The sequence below is a fragment of the Natator depressus genome, chromosome 2 (assembly GCF_965152275.1).
Source record: "Natator depressus isolate rNatDep1 chromosome 2, rNatDep2.hap1, whole genome shotgun sequence".
Classification (NCBI taxonomy): Eukaryota; Metazoa; Chordata; order Testudines; family Cheloniidae; genus Natator; species Natator depressus.
Genome location: NC_134235.1, coordinates 246,316,567 through 246,335,687, shown reverse-complemented (window position 1 = coordinate 246,335,687; position 19,121 = coordinate 246,316,567). Strand labels below are relative to the sequence as shown.

The following is a 19,121-nucleotide window of genomic DNA, read 5'->3' as shown; positions in this document are numbered from 1 at the left end:
AATTTGGTATGGGGTGTGTGCGTGAAGGGGGTATGTCAATGGGGTCAATCCCTGCAACCTGGAGTTGGGCATGGAGGAGAGGGAGCAGTCAGTGCCCATGGCTCGGAGCTGGTCGGAAGGGTCTGTCAATGGGGTCAGTGCCTGCAGGCTGGCGCCAAGCATACAGGGAGAGAAAGACTGCCAGCGGCTGTCACCTGGAACTGGGCATGGGGAGAAGGGGCCTGCCAGTGGGATCTGTATTGGCCGCCTGGTGACGGGCAAGGGGAAGGCTGCCTGGCAGCGGGGTCAGTGCCCACGGGCTGGCCTGGAGAGGGGCAGAGGGGAAGGAGGCGGCTGTCGGGGCGGGGCTACAGGCTGGCCCCAGGGAAGGGAGGGCTGTGGGGGAGTCTGTATCCGCGGGTTGGCCCAGAGGACGGTGGGGGGCTGTCGAGGGGTGGAAGGGGCCGTGCCAACGGGCTCGCCCAGAGAGGGGGCTGCCGCCGTCGGAGAGGGCCGGGGTCAGCGCTGCCCCAGCGGCCTGGGGCACTGGCTCGGCCCGGCGCAGCAACAGCAGCAGGCTCCCGGCCCGCCTCTGTTCCGCAGGAAGTCCCTCTCCCCAGCCCCGTCCCGGCAGCTCGGCGCAGGCTGCTGTGGGGCCTGCGCACCGTGGGGCGGGCGGCCGGCCGGTTCTACGGCGCGCGGGGTCGACAGAGGCTGCAGCCCATTCGCCCGCACCCCCCACAGAGAGGGCGCGAGTCCCTCCCCACCGCCCCACCTTTGCGCGGCGCGAGCTCCCACGGCTGTCACCGGCGCGAGCCGCGCGGGGAAGCGGTGGAAGAACCCACAGTGCCCAGCGGGGGAGGGGGGGTGACCCGGTACCTTGGGGTCGATGTCTCCCACAGCGAAGAACTTGACATCTTTGAACATCTCCTCGGGCACTTTGAGCTCCTCCCCGCCCGCCGACATGGTCCCGTCCGTGCGGAGCCGCGGCCCGCGCTCCCTGGGACCAGCCTGGCGCTCACGTCCCCTCCCCCGTCAGAGCAGCCGAACCGCGGGAGCAAGGCGCGCGCTGCGGAAGGCACCATCCCCCGCCGGGACCCGGGGGGAGACTGAGCCGAGGTCCGATCAGCGTCCCCGACTGCCGCGGACTCCGCTGGCTGCGCCTCCGGGCACGGGCTCTCCCGGAACCAGGGCCGAGCGCCTGCGTTCAACCACGCCGCGCAGCCCGCCACTCCCCCCTCTCGCCACGTTCAATGGACTCTCCTCCCTAGCGAACGGGGCAGGCGGCGGGGCTGCCTGGTCCCGCCCATTAACAAACAACGGGGAGGCTGGAAGCCGCTCCCCTCGCAGGCCCCGCCCCTCCCTCATGCTCTCCCTCCCCGTGTCCCCTGCTCTCCCCCCCCGCCCCATGCCTCCCCCCCCCTTTCCTGCCTCAGCCCTTCTCCCCTCCCCCACCTCACGCCTGGCTCAGACCCACGCCGCCAGCTTTCTCCCCCATCCCCTCCCGTCAGCTCCCCCCGCTCCTCCTCCTCCCCCCCGGGCACACGTGGGCACCTCCGGAAAGGAGCCTCCACTGCCCCGCCCCCGCCCCCGCCCCCGGCTGGGGGTTGCTCCGGCTCACACAGACCGGCCTGCTGTGGGGGAGGGCGAGATGTCTGGCGCTGTCCCTCGGCCTCCCTCCCCGCTGTGCAGGCGGATGGCGCGGTCCCCTCGCCCCTGCAGGGAGCGGGCTGCGAAGGGAGCTGTCGCTCAGGGAAGCTTCTGCGCAAATAAATGTGTGGGTCTCTAAGGTGCCACAAGTCCTTAAGCTTACAGGGGCACACCCTACCCGTGCTGCTGGAAGAGTGCTGGTGTAGCCGCCTGTTGTCGGGGTGGGGGGAGAGCTCTCCGGTCCACACACTAAAAGCAGCTCCCGGGGCATCTCCCACGGACATAGCGTTGGGCACGCACGTGCTTATGCTGGCAAAATGTACCTCTCTTGGGATGTGACCATCCCCCACCCATACCTGAGACACAAAAGTTTTGCCAACATAAGTACTAGTGTAGACATGGACTAACTCAGGCCTTTCCAGTCCCCAGTGCTAGGCGGGAGCAAGCCCATCTATTGCCCTTCTCCCTGCCCTGTGCATTCCATGGCTCCCAGTTACAAACATGAGATTGGAGCTGCTCTACTCCATTTTAAAACACTGGTGCACGCAAAGATTCAAGTCCTATATGTTACCTCTGGCTTCTTCATCACTCGAGGCTCCATTCTCTGTCCCTGGGGACCTAATCAATATTCAGTGACTAATCATTGCCTGCTGTGATAGTTCAGGTACTATAGATAATGTCCTAATGAGTATTAATATTTGTACAGTTTTACATATGTCAAGCAATCCAGTAGTAAATGCCTCAGGGAACAAAGTATTCTCCTGGGTTCTTCTCCCAGGTCTCAGAGTAGCAGCCATGTTAGTCTGTATCCGCAAAAAGAAAAGGAGTACTTGTGGCATATTAGAGACTAACAAATTTATTTGAGCATAAGCTTTGGTGAGCTACAGCTCACTTCCCAGGTCTGCTACTGATCTGCTGCTCTCTGTTCCTGAACTTCAAGCCCTGATTCAGTAAAGCATTTCAGCACTTGCTTAACTCCCTTTGATGTCAATGGGACTTTAAAACTTGTAAGTGCTTTGCTGAACTGGGACCTCAGTTTCCTCAGTTGTAAAATGTGAATAATAATTTCTACCTCACAGGGGTATTATGACAGTTAAGTATTTACGGCCAGATGCTGCTACCCTGACATTCGATATGACAGTAATTCACTTGGAGTAGTTTAATTGAAAAAGCTACTTGTGAATTACGGTGCTGCTCAATGAGAGTTAGTGGTGGCAGAATCTGGCTGCTAATAGTTGTAAGGTGCTTTGAGAATCTTGGATGAAAAGTCGGACATAATGCTAGGATTATTACTTAGTCACAACATTTTATTAGGTTACGGAATACATGAACAAAAATTGCATACTATATAGCAGATATCAAATGCATGCTAATTTAAAACAACAAATTTACTACAGATAGTGACGGATTTATTAAACACATACTGGATACAACAGACAAGATACTAAAAAATACACCAGGCATAATATACAGTATACAACGTAAGGGCAACATAGAAGGAAGTAAGACAATTCATAGGACAGTTACAGGTAGAATTTTTTAAATTATCATTAAATATTGAAGACCCAATTCTGCTCTCACTCACATTGAAAAGTATAAAGAAAAGGAGTACTTGTGGCACCTTAGAGACTAACCAATTTATTTGAGCATGAGCTTTCGTGAGCTATAGCTCACTTCATCGGATGCATACTGTGGAAATTGCAGAATACATTATTATATACACAGACACCATGAAACAATACCTCCTCCCACCCCACTCTCCTGCTGGTAATAGCTTATCTAAAGTGATCACCAAGATGGGCCATTTCCAGCACAAATCCAGGTTTTCTCACCCTCCGCCCCCCCACAGACAAACTCACTCTCTTGAAATGGCCCATCTTGATGATCACTTTAGATAAGCTATTACCAGCAGGAGAGTGGGGTGGGAGGAGGTATTGTTTCATGGTGTCTATGTATATAATAATGTATTCTGCAATTTCCACAGTATGCATCCGATGAAGTGAGCTGTAGCTCACGAAAGCTCATGCTCAAATAAATTGGTTAGTCTCTAAGGTGCCACAAGTACTCCTTTTCTTTTTGCGAATACAGACTAACACGGCTGCTACTCTGAAACCATTGAAAAGTATCTTACTCTGGGAGTAGCCCCATTGAATAAGAATAATATTCTCTCAAAATAAGCTACTACTCAATTTGAGTAAGTGAGGCAGAATTGGGTCCTAAATAATTATTGCTTAGATATGCTTACTTGCTGTTATACTCCAAGTTGTTTAATTGCTATTTGTATACAGGTCACCCCCAAATATTTCTATTAAAATTATTATTTAATTTCCTGATACATTTTTCTTCTTAAAATTCACATTTTCCATGGAATATTGTAACTACTTCAAAATTAGCAATCACATATGGTTTATGGCTATTATGGTTTAAGTCCTTTTAAATATCATTTAAAACAAATCTTAAAGAATAAGTATTTTAGCAGTTGTCTTGCTATTTGTAGATTTTGGCTTCTCTCCTCTTCACTCTTTTAGAATTGCTCTGACAAAAATTAACAATCTTCTCATGGCTAAGTCTAAACATTTATTTATCTTCAGCACAGTTTATTGTTCTCTCTTCTTAAGCTTTCTCTATGCTGTTGGCTTATAAGTTTCTGTGCTAGTGTCTACTGCATCTCCTCCTATCTTCCTGATGGGTCTTTCTGCATCTTCAGTGGATCCTCATGCTTCCCTCTTCCCTAAATGTCTGTATCCATCAGGTTTCTGTCCTCAGTTCCATCATTTTTTATTCTGCATACTCTTCTCTTGGTGACCTCACTCACTCCCATGGCTTCATCTGCCGTCTCTCAAATCTAATTGCCAAATGTGTCTCTTTACCAATGACTCCTCCTCTATCACCCAGTGTTATATCTTCAGGTATCTTGTACTGAATGTTCCACTGCCATCAACCCCCACCAAAAATGAATTTCTTATCTTTCCTCCTGATTCCTCTCCTCTACCTATCTTCTCTATCGCTATTAACAGTTCCCCTTCTCCTTCCCATCTCTCAGGCTCACAATCTTGGTGTCATCTTCAGCTCTTCTCTCTCCTCTTCCTACATAGCCACTCTCTAAGCCCTGTCCTTCTTGTAGTGTCATCAAAATCCATCCTATCCTCACTAGCCACACTGCCCCACTGTATGGTCCACACCTTGATTGCTGAAACCTCTCCTCTCCCTTTGTAACTGCTGAAGTCAAATTTATCACACACTTCATTCCTTGAATCTGTTTGCTTACTTTGCCTCTTACTGGATCAAATTGAAATTCCTTGTCCTCTCTGTCAAGACCTTACACAATCTTGTTCCCTGCTCTCATTCCTTTCTATTCCTGCCTTTGCTCCCTATTCTTCTCCCAATCAATTCACTTTATCACTCCCTATATCTCTTTTTCACTCCTGTTTTTGTGCTTCCTATATACTGTCCCTCAAAGTCGACACAGTTTACCACCACATCCATCAAGACCCCCCCCGCCCCCCCTTTTTTCAAATCCCTCCTTAAAACCTACTTGTTCCAGGAATCCTTTCTTCCAACTTCTCTTCAGCAATCTCTCATCACACTCCCTTCCCTGAACTGTTTACCTATGTCTTGCATTTCTTTCTTTTTGGGTATCTTAGGGCCCAGTTCTACAAAGCGTTACTCACATTTTCATTACTCATGGAAGAAATCATTGTGACTTGGATTTTCCTAGTACTAATCCTTTAGATTGCAAACTCTTCAAATCAGGCACTATGTTTTACACTGTTTAGAAAGCACACTGCAAATAGACACCGCTATGTACATGATTTTTAATAATAAATACCCTTGCCCAGGCCTCTGCTTCAGTAATGCTAGGCAGAGGCAAGCTGGGCCGCTTTGATTTTCCAATACAATAGAATCTCAGAGTTATGAACACCAGAGTTACAAACTGACCAGTCAACCATACACCTCATTTGGAACCGGAAGTATGCAATCAGGCAGCAGCCGAGACAAAAAAAAAGGGGGGGTGGGGCAGGGCAAACAGTACAGTCATGTGTTAAACGTAAACTACTAAAAAAAATAAAGGGAAAGCAGCATTTTTCTTTTGATTAGTAAAGTTTCAGTGCTGTATTAAGTCAATGTTCAGTTGTAAACTTTTGAAAGAACAACCATGTTTTGTTCAGAGTTACGAATATTTCAGAGTTACGAACAACCTCCATTCCTGAGGTGTTTGTAACTCTGAGGTTCTACTGTATTTATTCAGCAAGACAAATCAGGAGCATAAAGAGATCCACCTGATATTTAAAATCCCATCAACCTGACAGCCTCTTTAAAATATCAGATATTAAGTATGCAAGGTCAGAGCCCTGCACATGTTTAAATCATTGAGACCTATCACTTAATGCCCATTAATAAGGTGTCAGTCTTAACCAAACTGTTTTTCCTGGCCAATTATGATAAAGATCTCAGGATGAAGTTTAATTCCATCTGGGCATGTTTAATGCAATGTGAATAAAAAGGGGGAAAGTCCATAAAACTGCACCACAGACAGAAATCCATTTTATAATCTTTAGTCTCTAAAAAGGGTGCATTTAAAAACAATGCCTTACAGTTATAAAGTTTTTCCCAATATGTAATTTACAGTTTCTCTACTGCAGCCTTTTTCTTTCAAAATATCTTCCTGATGGATTGGTACATTTGAAAAAACCCAAACTACTGGATATTTAGAATGAGGAACACTTCCCCGCCCCCCAAACAGGTTATAAAAACTAAACATAGATAAGATTTTAGGGACAAAAGCTTTAAGTTCTAAAATCGGAAGACTAAAACTCAGGTCCTTGATCCTGAGATTCATGAGAAAACCGCCATTGGCATGGAGCAGGATCGGGCCCAAAGATTATACCAGTAGAGTATCACAAATTTTTCTCTGTCTTTTGCAACATCAATGATTGCTTCCATTTCCTCCCCATTTTTAATAAATTCTGTTTGAATGCGATCAAATTTAAAACAAAAAGGGGGGGGGAAGAGGGAGAAAGTAGCAAACAGTAATACATTTTTTGCAAAGGGAAATAGTTTCCAATTTTCTCCATTTGTTTGAATTTGTCTTTTCCCAGTCAGCAGAGGCTCCTTTCTTTCCCCACAGTATATAAGTATCTGCCTTCCATTGAAGTCAATGAGAGTTACTTGTACCCTGAGGAGCAGAATCGTGCAATGAGATTGGGAACATTAGTGCTGGTCTTAATGTAGAAGGTAGTTCTTTTTCAATTCAAGATTCCTCGGGGCATTTCAAGAGACAGTTTTTAATAGCATGTGAGACTTTTTAAAAATTTCATTTATTAGTTGGGCTGGCCTGAGAGACTTATGGGAAGCCAATTTACAGAGTTGTGTAAATCCATTTCTGAAATGACAGTCACAGTAGTCTCTGTCAGAGGCTCTTAAAAATGAAATATATATGTAAAGTTCAGGAAGTTATTTAAGCCAGGTTCATAATTTTGCATGCATATAGAGATTTATAAACGTTTGAAATAAACTGAAATTCTGTGGGATTTTTAGAGATTCTTGGCCTGATTTTTTCCTTTTACATCCACGTAAGTCTGGAGTAATGCAACTGAAGCCAATTAGGAGACAGATCTAAGAGCTCTGCGCTGCAGTAAAACTGCTTGTGAGGAAGAATTAGGCTCTCTCTGCCTTCACAACATAACTGAGACACAGTCTCTCTTTCCCACCCCACCCCCAAATTACTTTTTATTAGAGAAAAGAAATGTTATTCTCATACACATCCCATCCAGACAGTTATTAAGGACTTTATTTTGCTTTAGGTTTATTTTGTAGCTGATTTTTCTGCCAGAAATGGTGAAGTCAGAGAAGTCAACTGACAAATCTAGCTAAATCTTATATCCTGATATTCACATCTCTTTTTTCTAGCTTCCAACTTCAAATATAGGGCTTGATCTTGTAAATTACTCATAATGGGCGAGATTGATACCCTGACTGATGCAGAGTAGTATCTTATTCCATGAGCAGCCCCACTGATTTCAGTCTGACTACTTATGAATTAAGGTGCTACTCAATACAAGCAGGGCTATCAATCTGCCCACATATTAATATCTTATCTTTATCCACGTGAGTAGTCTGGTTGGCTTTAAGGTGACCACTCACGTGGTAAAGATTACTCATATGATTGGATATTCTTCTGAAACATCTGCTCTAGGAATTATTTTGGAGAAGTTCTAGCCTATGTTACACAGGAGGTCAGACTAGATGATCACAGTAGTGCCTTCTGGCCTTAGAATCTATGAATAAGAATTTGCAGGCTCTGTCCCTTAATTAGTTTCTAAATTAGAGGGGGATTAAATTAACTAACCTATTTTTAATACTCTGTATATTTAATGAGTCATCTTCCAACAAGTTATTTTCCAGTTTATGGCAAAAAAAAATTGGATCAAGTTCTGCATTTATGTTTATAACCTATTTTATGATCAGCGAGAATAGAGAACTAGACTAAAAAATCCTGATGGTAAATATTATACCCTTCTCACCCCCCCCCCCAAATATTTACTACATATTAATTTCAAACTCTGTTTACAGGCCAACACCTGGACCAATGTCCAATCTGTGTCTCTAGCATGATGTCAATAACAGTTAGTGACAAACATACTCTTTCCAGCACTGTTAGGGTTACAAGTTTCTTCAGCTGAAATGGGGGCAATTCTTCACAATAAGAGGATTCAGTGAAATCATCGTTAAATACTAATCTAGAGGAACAACTCTGGGGGTGAGTGCCCATTCACTCCTGTCTACTGGTGTCTGCTGCTAACGTACACAGGACTGGGTGGACAAGGCATAAAAATCTGGAGAGAAAAAGTTACACACGTATCAAGTCTAAAGGTTTTTGTTCTGTTTTATTTTTTTAACTACAAACAAATCCCATCCCGATTTCCTTCTTCCCCAGGAACAGGCTTATCAGTTGTAGCATTTTGTAATTATTTATCTTTCCAGATTAAATAAATCATATTGCTGAATTTTATATTACTAATATATATTTACACATGCAATAGAATATACACTATATAATATGTTGTATATAATATTTTGCATATGTATTATATAAGCAAATAAACATACACCATAACAAGAAACTGTCCATGTAATAATACCAATTTTCATATATCTTCCCTCACTCACTTCAGACATCACTTCTATATGAATGCCAGGAGTGAACTCCAGGTCCATTGACATCAATGGGAGTTTTGCCATTGATGTCAATGAAACCAGGATTTCACACAAGCTTAATATGTATGGAATTAAGGAACATTTACATGAAAAAGTCCTTTTGTATATTATATACTTTAAATCTGATTATTAGACAATAAGTATGGCTTTCCAGTATTCCTGTGTTGTACTAAATTTCCATTTGTAGACCTTGATCCTTCAAGGTGTCTGTATTATCAATCCCAACGTTCAAGACTCAGCCCCCCAAAATCAAATTGGTTTAAAAATCATGAGTTTGTTAAAAAGTAATAAATTTTAAGGGAAGGGGGGTTATTTGCCTTTGGGTTTTTGAGCCTTTAGGGTTTACATTTTCCAGCGTTTTTCCTCAACCATGAGGGCTAGAAACTTCATTTTATTTATATGAGAACTGAGATTCTCATATCGTTGCATGGCTGCGGCTTGTTAGGAAGAGCTGAAGCAAATGTTAGGAAGAGCTGAAGCAAACATCATAAGAGTTGGCAATGCTGAGTGGCTTCTTGTGAGGTACTGAGCTTCCTCAACTCCCATGGAGGTGCTCAGCACCTTACAGAACTGGGACCTTACTCTGTTGGAGAAACATATGAGACTTAGGCCCTGCCTATAGTGAGGTTTTTGCACTGATGGTGTAATATGCCCTCATAAATTACTAGAGTAAGTGACACCTGTGCAAATCCTGTTTTGCACTGGTGCGGTGTGTCTACATTGGGGTTTGCACCAATGTACCTGCATCAATGTAGTTACAACTGCACAAATTTCCAAAATCCACATGTGCCCTGAATAGCAAACTTGCTGCATAAGAAACATATCAAATCCCAGTGTAAAGTATGCATACATTTATGGCCACATTTTTAAAGGCGTTTCAACCTGACCTTCACTTTAGCACAACGGTTTTCAACCTGTGGTCTGCAGACCCCTGGGGGTCCACAGACTATGGCTAAGATTTCCAAAGGGGTTGGCACTTCCATTTGAGTTTTTTTTTAGGGGTCCACGAATAAAAAAAAAAAAAAAAAAAGGTTGACCACCACTGCTTTAGCATGTACACAGAATCACTTTGTCATGACCTACAGCTCCCAAATCAGGGCTGCAGGGTTCCTGGAGGTCACCACACTTCACCCATCCACTGGACAGCTTACTGGCATCAACTAGAACTGAGACTCCATGAAGGCCATCTTCAATAGACACCTGCACCCCCAGGGCCCTGACTGGTGGAACACTGAAGCGCCTGATTCAACTGCTCCCCTTACTTTAGCCTGAAGGAGGAGCAGGAAATTGTCTGGGCTCTACCCTGATTTGACCTGCTCATCCAATGCTACCTACTCCTGTCTCTGACCTGACTCCTGGTATCTGACTCTTGGTTCCTGATCTTTGACGTGTATCCTGATCCTGATCTCCTGGTTTCCTGACTCAGTCTGATTCCTGGTATCAGACTCTCAGTTACCAACTCAGCTCCTGGTTCTGAACCCTGGCAAGTGGGGGGACCCAGCCGCTACTCTAGGCTAACCACTAGGCCTGACAGCCCTGACACTTACATGTACAAGTGCTAGTGTGCAGACATACATGCAATTGGCAGGATTTGCATAAACACTTGCATGCCATTCATATGTGCAAATGGCTTTGCCTGACTAAATTATCTGTGTGCACAAATGATGGATCTCTCTTTCCCAATAAACTGTATTTTCACAAAAAGATATATTATCCAAGAGGTTTGTTAGTTTCAAGCTGTTGAGCTGTTTGTCAAAATAAGCATGCTTGCTATATTGTCAGCAAGCTAATTTTTTTCAGTGTGAGTTAACATTGATAAGAATCTTTTCTAATCATTTGAACCTAAATCTATAAAAATATGTACAGACAGGACTAAACTCTGGCTTGAGATGTACATGCACATTTCTATTGTCTTCAATGCACAGGCAAACATGATATAAAATTTAAAACTTGTCTTTCATTTGTGCTGTAACACTAGGGCTGTGTCTACACAGCCACTTTCAGTGCTAAAACTTCTGTCATCCAGGGGTGTGAAAAAACACCCCCCTGAGCGACAAAAGTTTTAGCGCTGAAAAGCACCAGTATAGACACTGCTTTATTGCTGGGAGCCACGTTTCCGGTGATAAAGCTACCACCGCTCATTTGGGCTGGATTTTTTTTTTAAATCGCTGGGAGAGCTCTTCCATGGCGATAAAGCGTGTCTACACTGCCCACGTCACAGCGTGTAGTGTAGACATACTCACTGAAACGCATGTGAAACTGATGCTTTCACCCCCAATTGTTTGTCAGCTTCAGAGCTGCAGTGAGAATGGTTTGTCATGTGTTTGAGATTACAGAGGCTACAAAAATAGAATACTCAATAATAATGGGGGATTTCAACTATCCCCATATTGACTGGGAACATGTCACCTCAGGATGGGATGCAGAGATAGAATTTCTGGACATCATTAATGACTGCTTCTTGGAGCAGCTGGATATGAAACCCACAAGAGAAGAAGTAATTCTTGATTTAGTCCTAACTGGCCCACAGCATCTGGTCCAAGAGATTAATACAAAACTACACAAAAATTAGGAAGCTAGTTATACAGAAATTAAAAGGAACAGTCAAAAGAGTGAAATGCCTGCAAACTGCATGGAAACTCTTTAAAACCACCATAATAGATGCTCAAGTTAAACGTATACCTCAAATTAAAAAAACAAACAAACAGTAAAAGGACCAAAAAAATTCCATCATCACTATACAGAGTAAAAGAGGTGGTTAGAAGAAAAAAGGCAAACTTTAAAAATTGGAAGTCAAATCCTACTGCGGAAAATAGAAAAGAGCATAAACTCTGGCAAGTCAAGTGTACAAGTATAATTAGGCAGACTGTAAAAGAATTTGAAGAGCAACTAGCAAAAGACACAAAAACGAACAGCAAATTCTTTTTAAGTACATCAGGAGCAGGAAGACTGCCAAAACATCAGTTAGGGCCAGTGGACAATCAAGGTGCTGAAGGAGCACTCAAGGAAGATGAGGCCATTGCAGGGATGCTACATGAATCTGAGGAAGTGCCCCAGACTGAGGTGTCACTAGAGAAGATTTTGGAACAAATTGATAAATTAAACAGTAGTAAGTCACTAGGACCAGATGGTATTCACCCAAGAGTTCTGAAGGAACTCAAATGTGAAACTGCAGAATTACTAACTGTGGTACGTAGCCTATTGCTTAAATCAGCCTTGTACCAGATGGCTGGAGAATAGCGAACATAATGCAAATTTAAAAAAAAAAAAAAAAAAAAAGACTCCAGAGGTGATCCTGGCAGCTACAGGCTGGTAAGCCTAACTTCAGTACCAGCCAAACTGGTTGAAACTACAGTAAAGAACAGAATTATCAGACATATATATGAACACAATATGTTGGGGAAGAGTCAACACAGATTTTGTAAAGGGAAATCATGCCTCACCAACCTATTAGAATTCTTTGAGGGGGTAAACAAACATATGGAGAAGGGTGATCCAAAGGATATACTGTACTTGGACTTTCAAAAAACCTTTGCTTGAGAGCTTTTGGTTAGGGACCTTGTCAAAATAAGAAGTCACAGGATAAGAGGAAAAGTCCTCTCATGGATCAGTAACTCACTAACGGATAGGAAACAAGGGGTAGAAATAAATAGTCAGTTTTCACAACAAAGAGGTAAACAGATCTGTACTGGGATCTGTGCTGTTCAACATATTCTTAAGTGATCTGGAAAAAGGGGTAAACAGTAAGAAAGCAAAGTCTTCAGATGATACAAAATTACTCAAGATAGTTAAGTCCAAAGCTGACTATGAAGAGTTACAAAGGGACCTCATAAAACTGGGCAACTAGGCAACAAAATGGCAGATGAAATTCAATGCTGCGTAGCCTTTTATTTTATTTAAAGTGAATTTTGTCATGTGGCATTACACCACCATGGTTCGGCTCTACAGTGGCTACTGTTTCAAGCTCAACAGAGTGAAAGTCACCTCTGTTACTTGCTTCAGATTTAGTCTCTAGGAACACAAGACCAAGGATAGTGACCACTCATACATTTACAAGTACAAGGTCTAGTCTGTTTTACAAGTGTTATTACAGTTACAATGAAAGTTATGATTACACAAACATATAGAAATTCTATAAAGACCCATGCGCAAGTTACAAATATAGTTATACTCACATCCTTAACAATAGTATTAGGGTCTGATGGCTGCCTTGCCAATTGATCATCAGTAGAGGGATGGTTCCTGATGGAGTTTCCCATAGGAAGCTCAATTTTCCTAATCTGGGCACCCTCCTTTTATGATGTGATTCTGACTATAGCTCATTAGCATTTATGCACATAGTGCACCCTGTGATTAGGGCATGTGTTAGAAAAATGTGACTACCGGGTATCTTGTAAGCAAAAAATTAATTAATTTGCTGTTAATTTTTTACAATATCACCCATTGTTACATCTTTTCCCATAATCTTGTGGTATAGGGTCTGTGACGTTGCACCCCATAATGCTTTATAGAAATATGCTTATGAATGTAAATATGACAACTGGAATATGCGTTATGCTAGATACACCATGTAACATATCTCTGCAAAGGTTATGATCTACTGGATATATTTATCCTATTTCTATGCAGGTATCATTTTTGTATTTGAAGTTATGAATATTGGCTGTGTACTTGTTTGATTTTAAGTAGCCTTAGTAAGGCATTTGGTCAGCTTCTTAAGAAAGGAATTTGAAAGTTAAGTGCCCAATCAAGAAACTCTGAACGAACAATGGACCTTGTAAGACTCCAATCTGCATAAGAAGTCTATCTGGGGACTTTCAAGGTAGCATGTGAGCAATGGCTGCCACCTGTAAAGTTCTGAGTCATGCATGGACATGATTTGCCCATGTGACTCCAAAACTCCATCTTGCAGCTGGATTCTGCATAGGAGAGAGGAAGCGATTTCCATCCATAAGAGAAAGTCTATTTAAGCCCCTGGGAGACCCCTCCATTTCATCTTCAGCTGGCTCAAGAGATAGCCTCTCCACCCCCAAAGGATACCTGAAAGAAACTGGAACAAAGGACAGTAACCACAGGGGTGTGAGTGATTGCTGGACCCAGACTAGAAGGAGGCTAGTCTGTAAAAAAAGCTTGCTGGAACACCTCTGAGGGTGAGATTTAATCTGTAATCAGTTTCCTACGGTATTAGGCTTAGATTTGCATGTTTTATTTTATTCTGCTTGGTAATTCACTTTGGTCTGTCTGTTATTACTTGAAACCACTTAAATCCTACCTTTTGTATTTAATAAAATCACTTTTTACTTATTAATTAACCCAGAGTATGTATTAATACCTGGAGGGGTGGGGCAAACAACTGTGCATATCTCTCTATTAGTGTTATAGAGGGTGAACAATCTTGTATAAGCTTTATACAGGGTAAAACAGATTTATTTGGGGTTTGGACCCCATTGGGAGCTGGACATCTGAGTGTTGGAGACAGGAACACTTCTTAAGCTGTTTTCAGTTAAGCCTGCAGCTTTTGGGGAATGTTGTTCAGGCCTGGGGCTGTGTTTGTAGCAGGCTAGCATGTCTGGCTTAAACCAAGCAGCACATTGAAGTCCCAAGCTGCCAGGGAAAACAGGCTTAGAGGTAGTCTCAGCACATCAGTTGGCAGTCCCAAGGGGGTTTCTGTGATCCAACCTGTCGCAGGGTTATTCTTTGGTCACTTACTTATGTCAAGCATATCTTAAGCCTATGGCCTAGTATGGCTAAGCTAAAACCTTTCAGTCCTCAGCCTGCAGGCCTTGCGTTTCAGCCCTACTTACTTAGATACACAATATATAATTATCCCTTCTAACTACTGACCAATCTTATGTGTCTATAATCCTACAATTAACTCTATTTAGCATACAATGATTATATATGACATAATGTGTTAGTTAATCATAACATCACACAATAAATGAACAATAAACTAAAGTCATTGGCTACAGTTCACAAATGCAAAGTAAAGGACATTGGAAAACAATCTCAACTATACCTACAAAATGATGGAGTCTATAGTACCTGTTAAAACACACACAAAAAGAGATTTTGGAGTCATTGTGGATAGTTCTCTGAAAACATCTGCTCAGTGTGCAGTGTCAGTCAAAAAACCTAACAATGTTAGGAACCATTAGGAAAGGGATAGATAATAAGATAAAATATAATGCTACTTCATAAATCCATAGTATGTCCACAGTTTTGAGGTCACCCCATCTCAAAAAAGATATAATAGAATTGGAAAAGGTACAGAGAAGGGAAACAAAGATAATTATGGGTATGGAACAGCTTCCATACAAGGAGAGATTAAAAAGACTGACTGTTCATCTTAGAAAAAATGACTGATGGGATATGATAGAGGTCTGTACAATCATGAATGGTGTGGAGAAAGTGTATAGGGAAGTGTTATTTATCCCTTCACATAACACAAGAACCAGGGGTAACCTGATTAAATTAATAGGCAGCAGGTTTAAAACAAAGGAAGTAGTAGTTCACACAATACATAGCCAACCTGTGGAACTCATTGCCAGATGATATTGTGAAGGCCAAACATATAATTGGGTTGAAAAAAGAATTAGATAAGTTCATGGAGGAGCGGTCCAACAGTGGCTATTAGCCAAGATGGTCAGGGATGCAACCCCATGCTCTGAGTATCCCTAAGCCTCTGACTGCCTGAAGCTGGGACTGGACAAGAGTGGATGGATCACTCAAAATTGCCCTTGGTCTGTTCATTTCCTCTGAAGCATCTGGCACCAGCCACTGTTGGAAGACAGGATACTGGGCTAGATGGACCATTGGTCTGAGCCAATATGGTCATTCTTATGTTCTTATGACAGGTTTTTTTTTTTTTTTTTAAGTACAATACAAAATTACTTGTGAATGTCAAAGAACAAGGAGTACTCTTAACAGAACAATGTATAGTTGGGTGGGAAATGTTTTTATAAACACATCTGATATTACAAATATAAGCAGAATCACCCTTAGCAATTTTGAGTGGGCCTAGAAAATAATTCTTGCTCCCATTCCCCCCTTCCCAAATGTAACAAAAAGCATCATGCTACTGTAACCCACACACCTTCTGGGTAGGGTGTTCTGTCCAATTTAGTGGCACCAAGACCACTTAAAGAGAGAGATAAAATGAGTCTCCTCTACAGTCTTAGCTAACAGCCAGTTGGCTTTTAGCTCATGCAGTAGAGGCTCATGCACTAAGCTCCAGAGATCCCGGTTTGATCCTGCCCGCTGACGACCAGGGTCTGTCGGCGTTACGCTACTGTGCACAAGGTTGGTTTGTGAACTTTAGGGAGGACTAGTGAGTTGATTTTTAGGTTATGACTTAAGTACCCTATATAGGATGCAGAGGCCTTGAAAGTCATAATACATTTAAAATGAATTCTGTCCCTGTTTTGAGTACAGGGCAAGAGAGGAGTGCAATTATGGTTTTAGGAATTCTCCCAATGCTGTGGTTGAGAACTGAGGTGCAGTGCATCTAAATTAACTTGTCACAATATCTGAGGCCATCATTCATAAGTTCCCCCCAGCCAAGACTGATTTTGCTCCCTTTTTCTAGCAACACTACTACTACAATTATGAATTTCTATATATTCTTTAAGTTTCTCAGTGATAATACTCAGTGGAGGGAGATGTCTAATTTTTCATACAATCCTCTCTTTTTTCAGGTATGTGAAGACCTCACGCATTCAGAGATTTTGCAGATGGACAAACTAATATCCACAAAACAATACAGAGTAGAGGATTGCTTTTAAGTTTGACTGCCATTTATACAGGCCTCAAAAATAAAATGAAACTTAGAAACAACAAAACGGATTTATTGAGAAAAGAACTAACTCCGTTCCATTTGTGCATGTAACTTACTATGTGATCCAGATTATACCAACATCTCTGCTTAGTGTTAAATTCTATTTATGTAAATCCAGAGAAACTCAATTAAAGATGGTGGAGTTACAGAATACATCGTAGTGTGGGCTGGATTTGATTTGGGTTGACCTGCATAGCTCATTCACAGCTTTGCCTCTTGTGAGTCATGTGAACATGCTGAACTCATGCTGATAAAACCTTTATATCACATTTGGTCTCTTGCATCGTTTTTCCTCCTGTCAGAGATTTCCTTATCATCCAGGCTACTTTCTTTGTTCTTCTCACAGTAAGGGAATGGGCAACAGCCACCCCACTCACAGTGCTGGTGCTACAACTAGACTCAAAGAGTTCTGACAAGATGTTTGTGATGGCCAGATTCTGCTCTCATTTACGCAGGTGTAAATATGCAGTAACTTGATTATCTTCAATGCAGTTTCTCTAGATTTCATAGATTCTAAGGCCAGAAGGGACCATGATGATCATGGGATCTGACCTCCTACTAGCGTAACTGAGAGTAGAATTGTTCCTCTAAAATAGCCACAATGACAGGTTCACTACCCCTCTTTCCTCACCTCCCTCCCAACTATTGATGATGCAGTGACACGTACTGGGTGCTTAAAAGACTTGACTTCTTGCCTTTCATTTTTCTTACTGCAGGGGAAGTATGTCAGGAAATTAAAATGTGACACGCTAGCAGTGATGCCTATGCAGATGTAAGCAGAGTCAGGATGAGCTCTACCCTGACATCTAGTGGTGAATTGTGGTGAGTTGTGGAAAAGAACTTCAGGGGCTGATCTTGTTTGCATAGGCACACCCACCCCGCCAAGCATGAGCTTACAGCAGCCCAAATGGTCACTTTGGCTGCTGTGGGATCCCCAGTTTCTCTGTTATAGGGGCAGGAAGAATAAAGTGTTGTTACCCTGATTATGTGACTCAAGGACAGTGGAACGGTTTTATGACAGAGGGACTCACCATCAATGAAGTAGCACTCACTAGACAAGGGACATGGGTTCCAAAACCCAGTGAATTGAGAGAAGGCGGAGACAGGCATTTGTACCTGGGGATGTGGGCCTCTTTTGAGGGTCTGAAACACCAATTGCACCTCCTTCTCTCTCCACTATAGAATCTCAGAGCTAATTTTGATTCCATTAGGAGTCTAGTTACAGGCTGCTGAGCTGAATTCACTTTAGGGCTAAAGGTGCACCAGCACTGAGGCTCCTCTACTACAAGCTGAAATCACTAACGAGCTAAAGTTATTAAGAACTGAAATCACTGAGTGCTGTGTTAAGTAGTGAGGGTGGGGGGGCCTGAAGATATATTGCTGAGTGGCTGGTGGAGCAGAGCAGTTTGCGGAGCGGCTGATGGAGAGGCGTGGCAGGCAGGTGGAGAGGATAGCAGGGCGGCTGGCAGAGAGGAGCAGTGGGCAGTGAAGACTTACAGCAGAGTCACATGGAGAGGCGCAGCAATCGGCCGTCGACCCGAGCAGTGGAGCACGTGAGATGTCCCCCCCCTCATATCTCCCCCCACTTCCACCCAGGCTGGGAAGTAAACTCTGCAGAGGAACTTCTGAACTCTGGGGGCTGCACTGACCACGGTCAGAGAACTGTGGTTGGGGTGACTGGTGGCTTGCTGGACTTAAGACTCTGAGGGGAAAAGGACACTGTCAGACTTACTTTGGGGGTGGGTCTTTTGCTCATGGTCTGTGTTATGAATCCTGTCTGCGTTGTTTCCCCAACATAATGCCGCATTGTTTCCTTCCTTTATTAAAAGGCTTTTGCTACACTCAGACTCCGTGCTTGCGAGAGGGGAAGTATTGCCTCAGAGGCACCCAGGTGGGTAGTATGTAATTGTCCCAGCTCACTGGATGGGGGCTTGAGCCGGTTTTGCCTTCCGTTATTAAAACGGAACCCTTAGATACTGAACCCGGCCCTTGTTGCTGCCAACTCTGTTACACATACATAGATGAATATGCATGCACACACATGCAAAGCTGTTTGTCCTCCTTCAGAATATTATGTGCACAGCTGTCCTCTACTGTACAGAATGTCAGCGCTGCTCATATCTGTCACCCCCTAGTGGCTGAAGCCTACAGAGGATATCTGAACTTACGCTACTGTACTACACAAACAAGAACGTTTCACGTTACCACAAATTATTTATAGTGAGGCAGAACAGAATTTCCATTGTTGTGGGGGATTCTCCTCTACCTCAAAGATTTTAAACCAAGAACATCTCAATTATTCAGCAGCATTATTACAAAATATTTACAGTACATAAGAATGGTCCTACTGGGTCAGACCAAAGGTCCATCTAGCCCAGGATCCTGTCTTACGACAGCAGCCAGTGCCAGGTGCCCCAGAAGGAATGAACAAAACAGG

At 43.2% G+C, this 19,121-nt stretch overlaps 1 protein-coding gene across 3 annotated transcripts in view; it reads right to left on the bottom strand.

Moving 5' to 3' along the window:
* Positions 1 to 19,121, bottom strand: part of PAXIP1 (PAX interacting protein 1) — a 125,013-nt gene that overhangs the window by 91,577 nt on the left and 14,315 nt on the right. For 2 of the 3 annotated variants that reach the window (XM_074946287.1, XM_074946289.1), the window contains exon 1: positions 859 to 1,200. The exons of the other annotated variant lie outside the window; for it this stretch is intronic. In XM_074946287.1, the coding sequence (XP_074802388.1) occupies positions 859 to 945 (87 nt within the window). In that variant the 5' untranslated portion in view covers positions 946 to 1,200. Of the gene's footprint in view, positions 1 to 858; positions 1,201 to 19,121 lie in introns of those variants that run through there. 3 annotated transcript variants of the gene reach the window in all.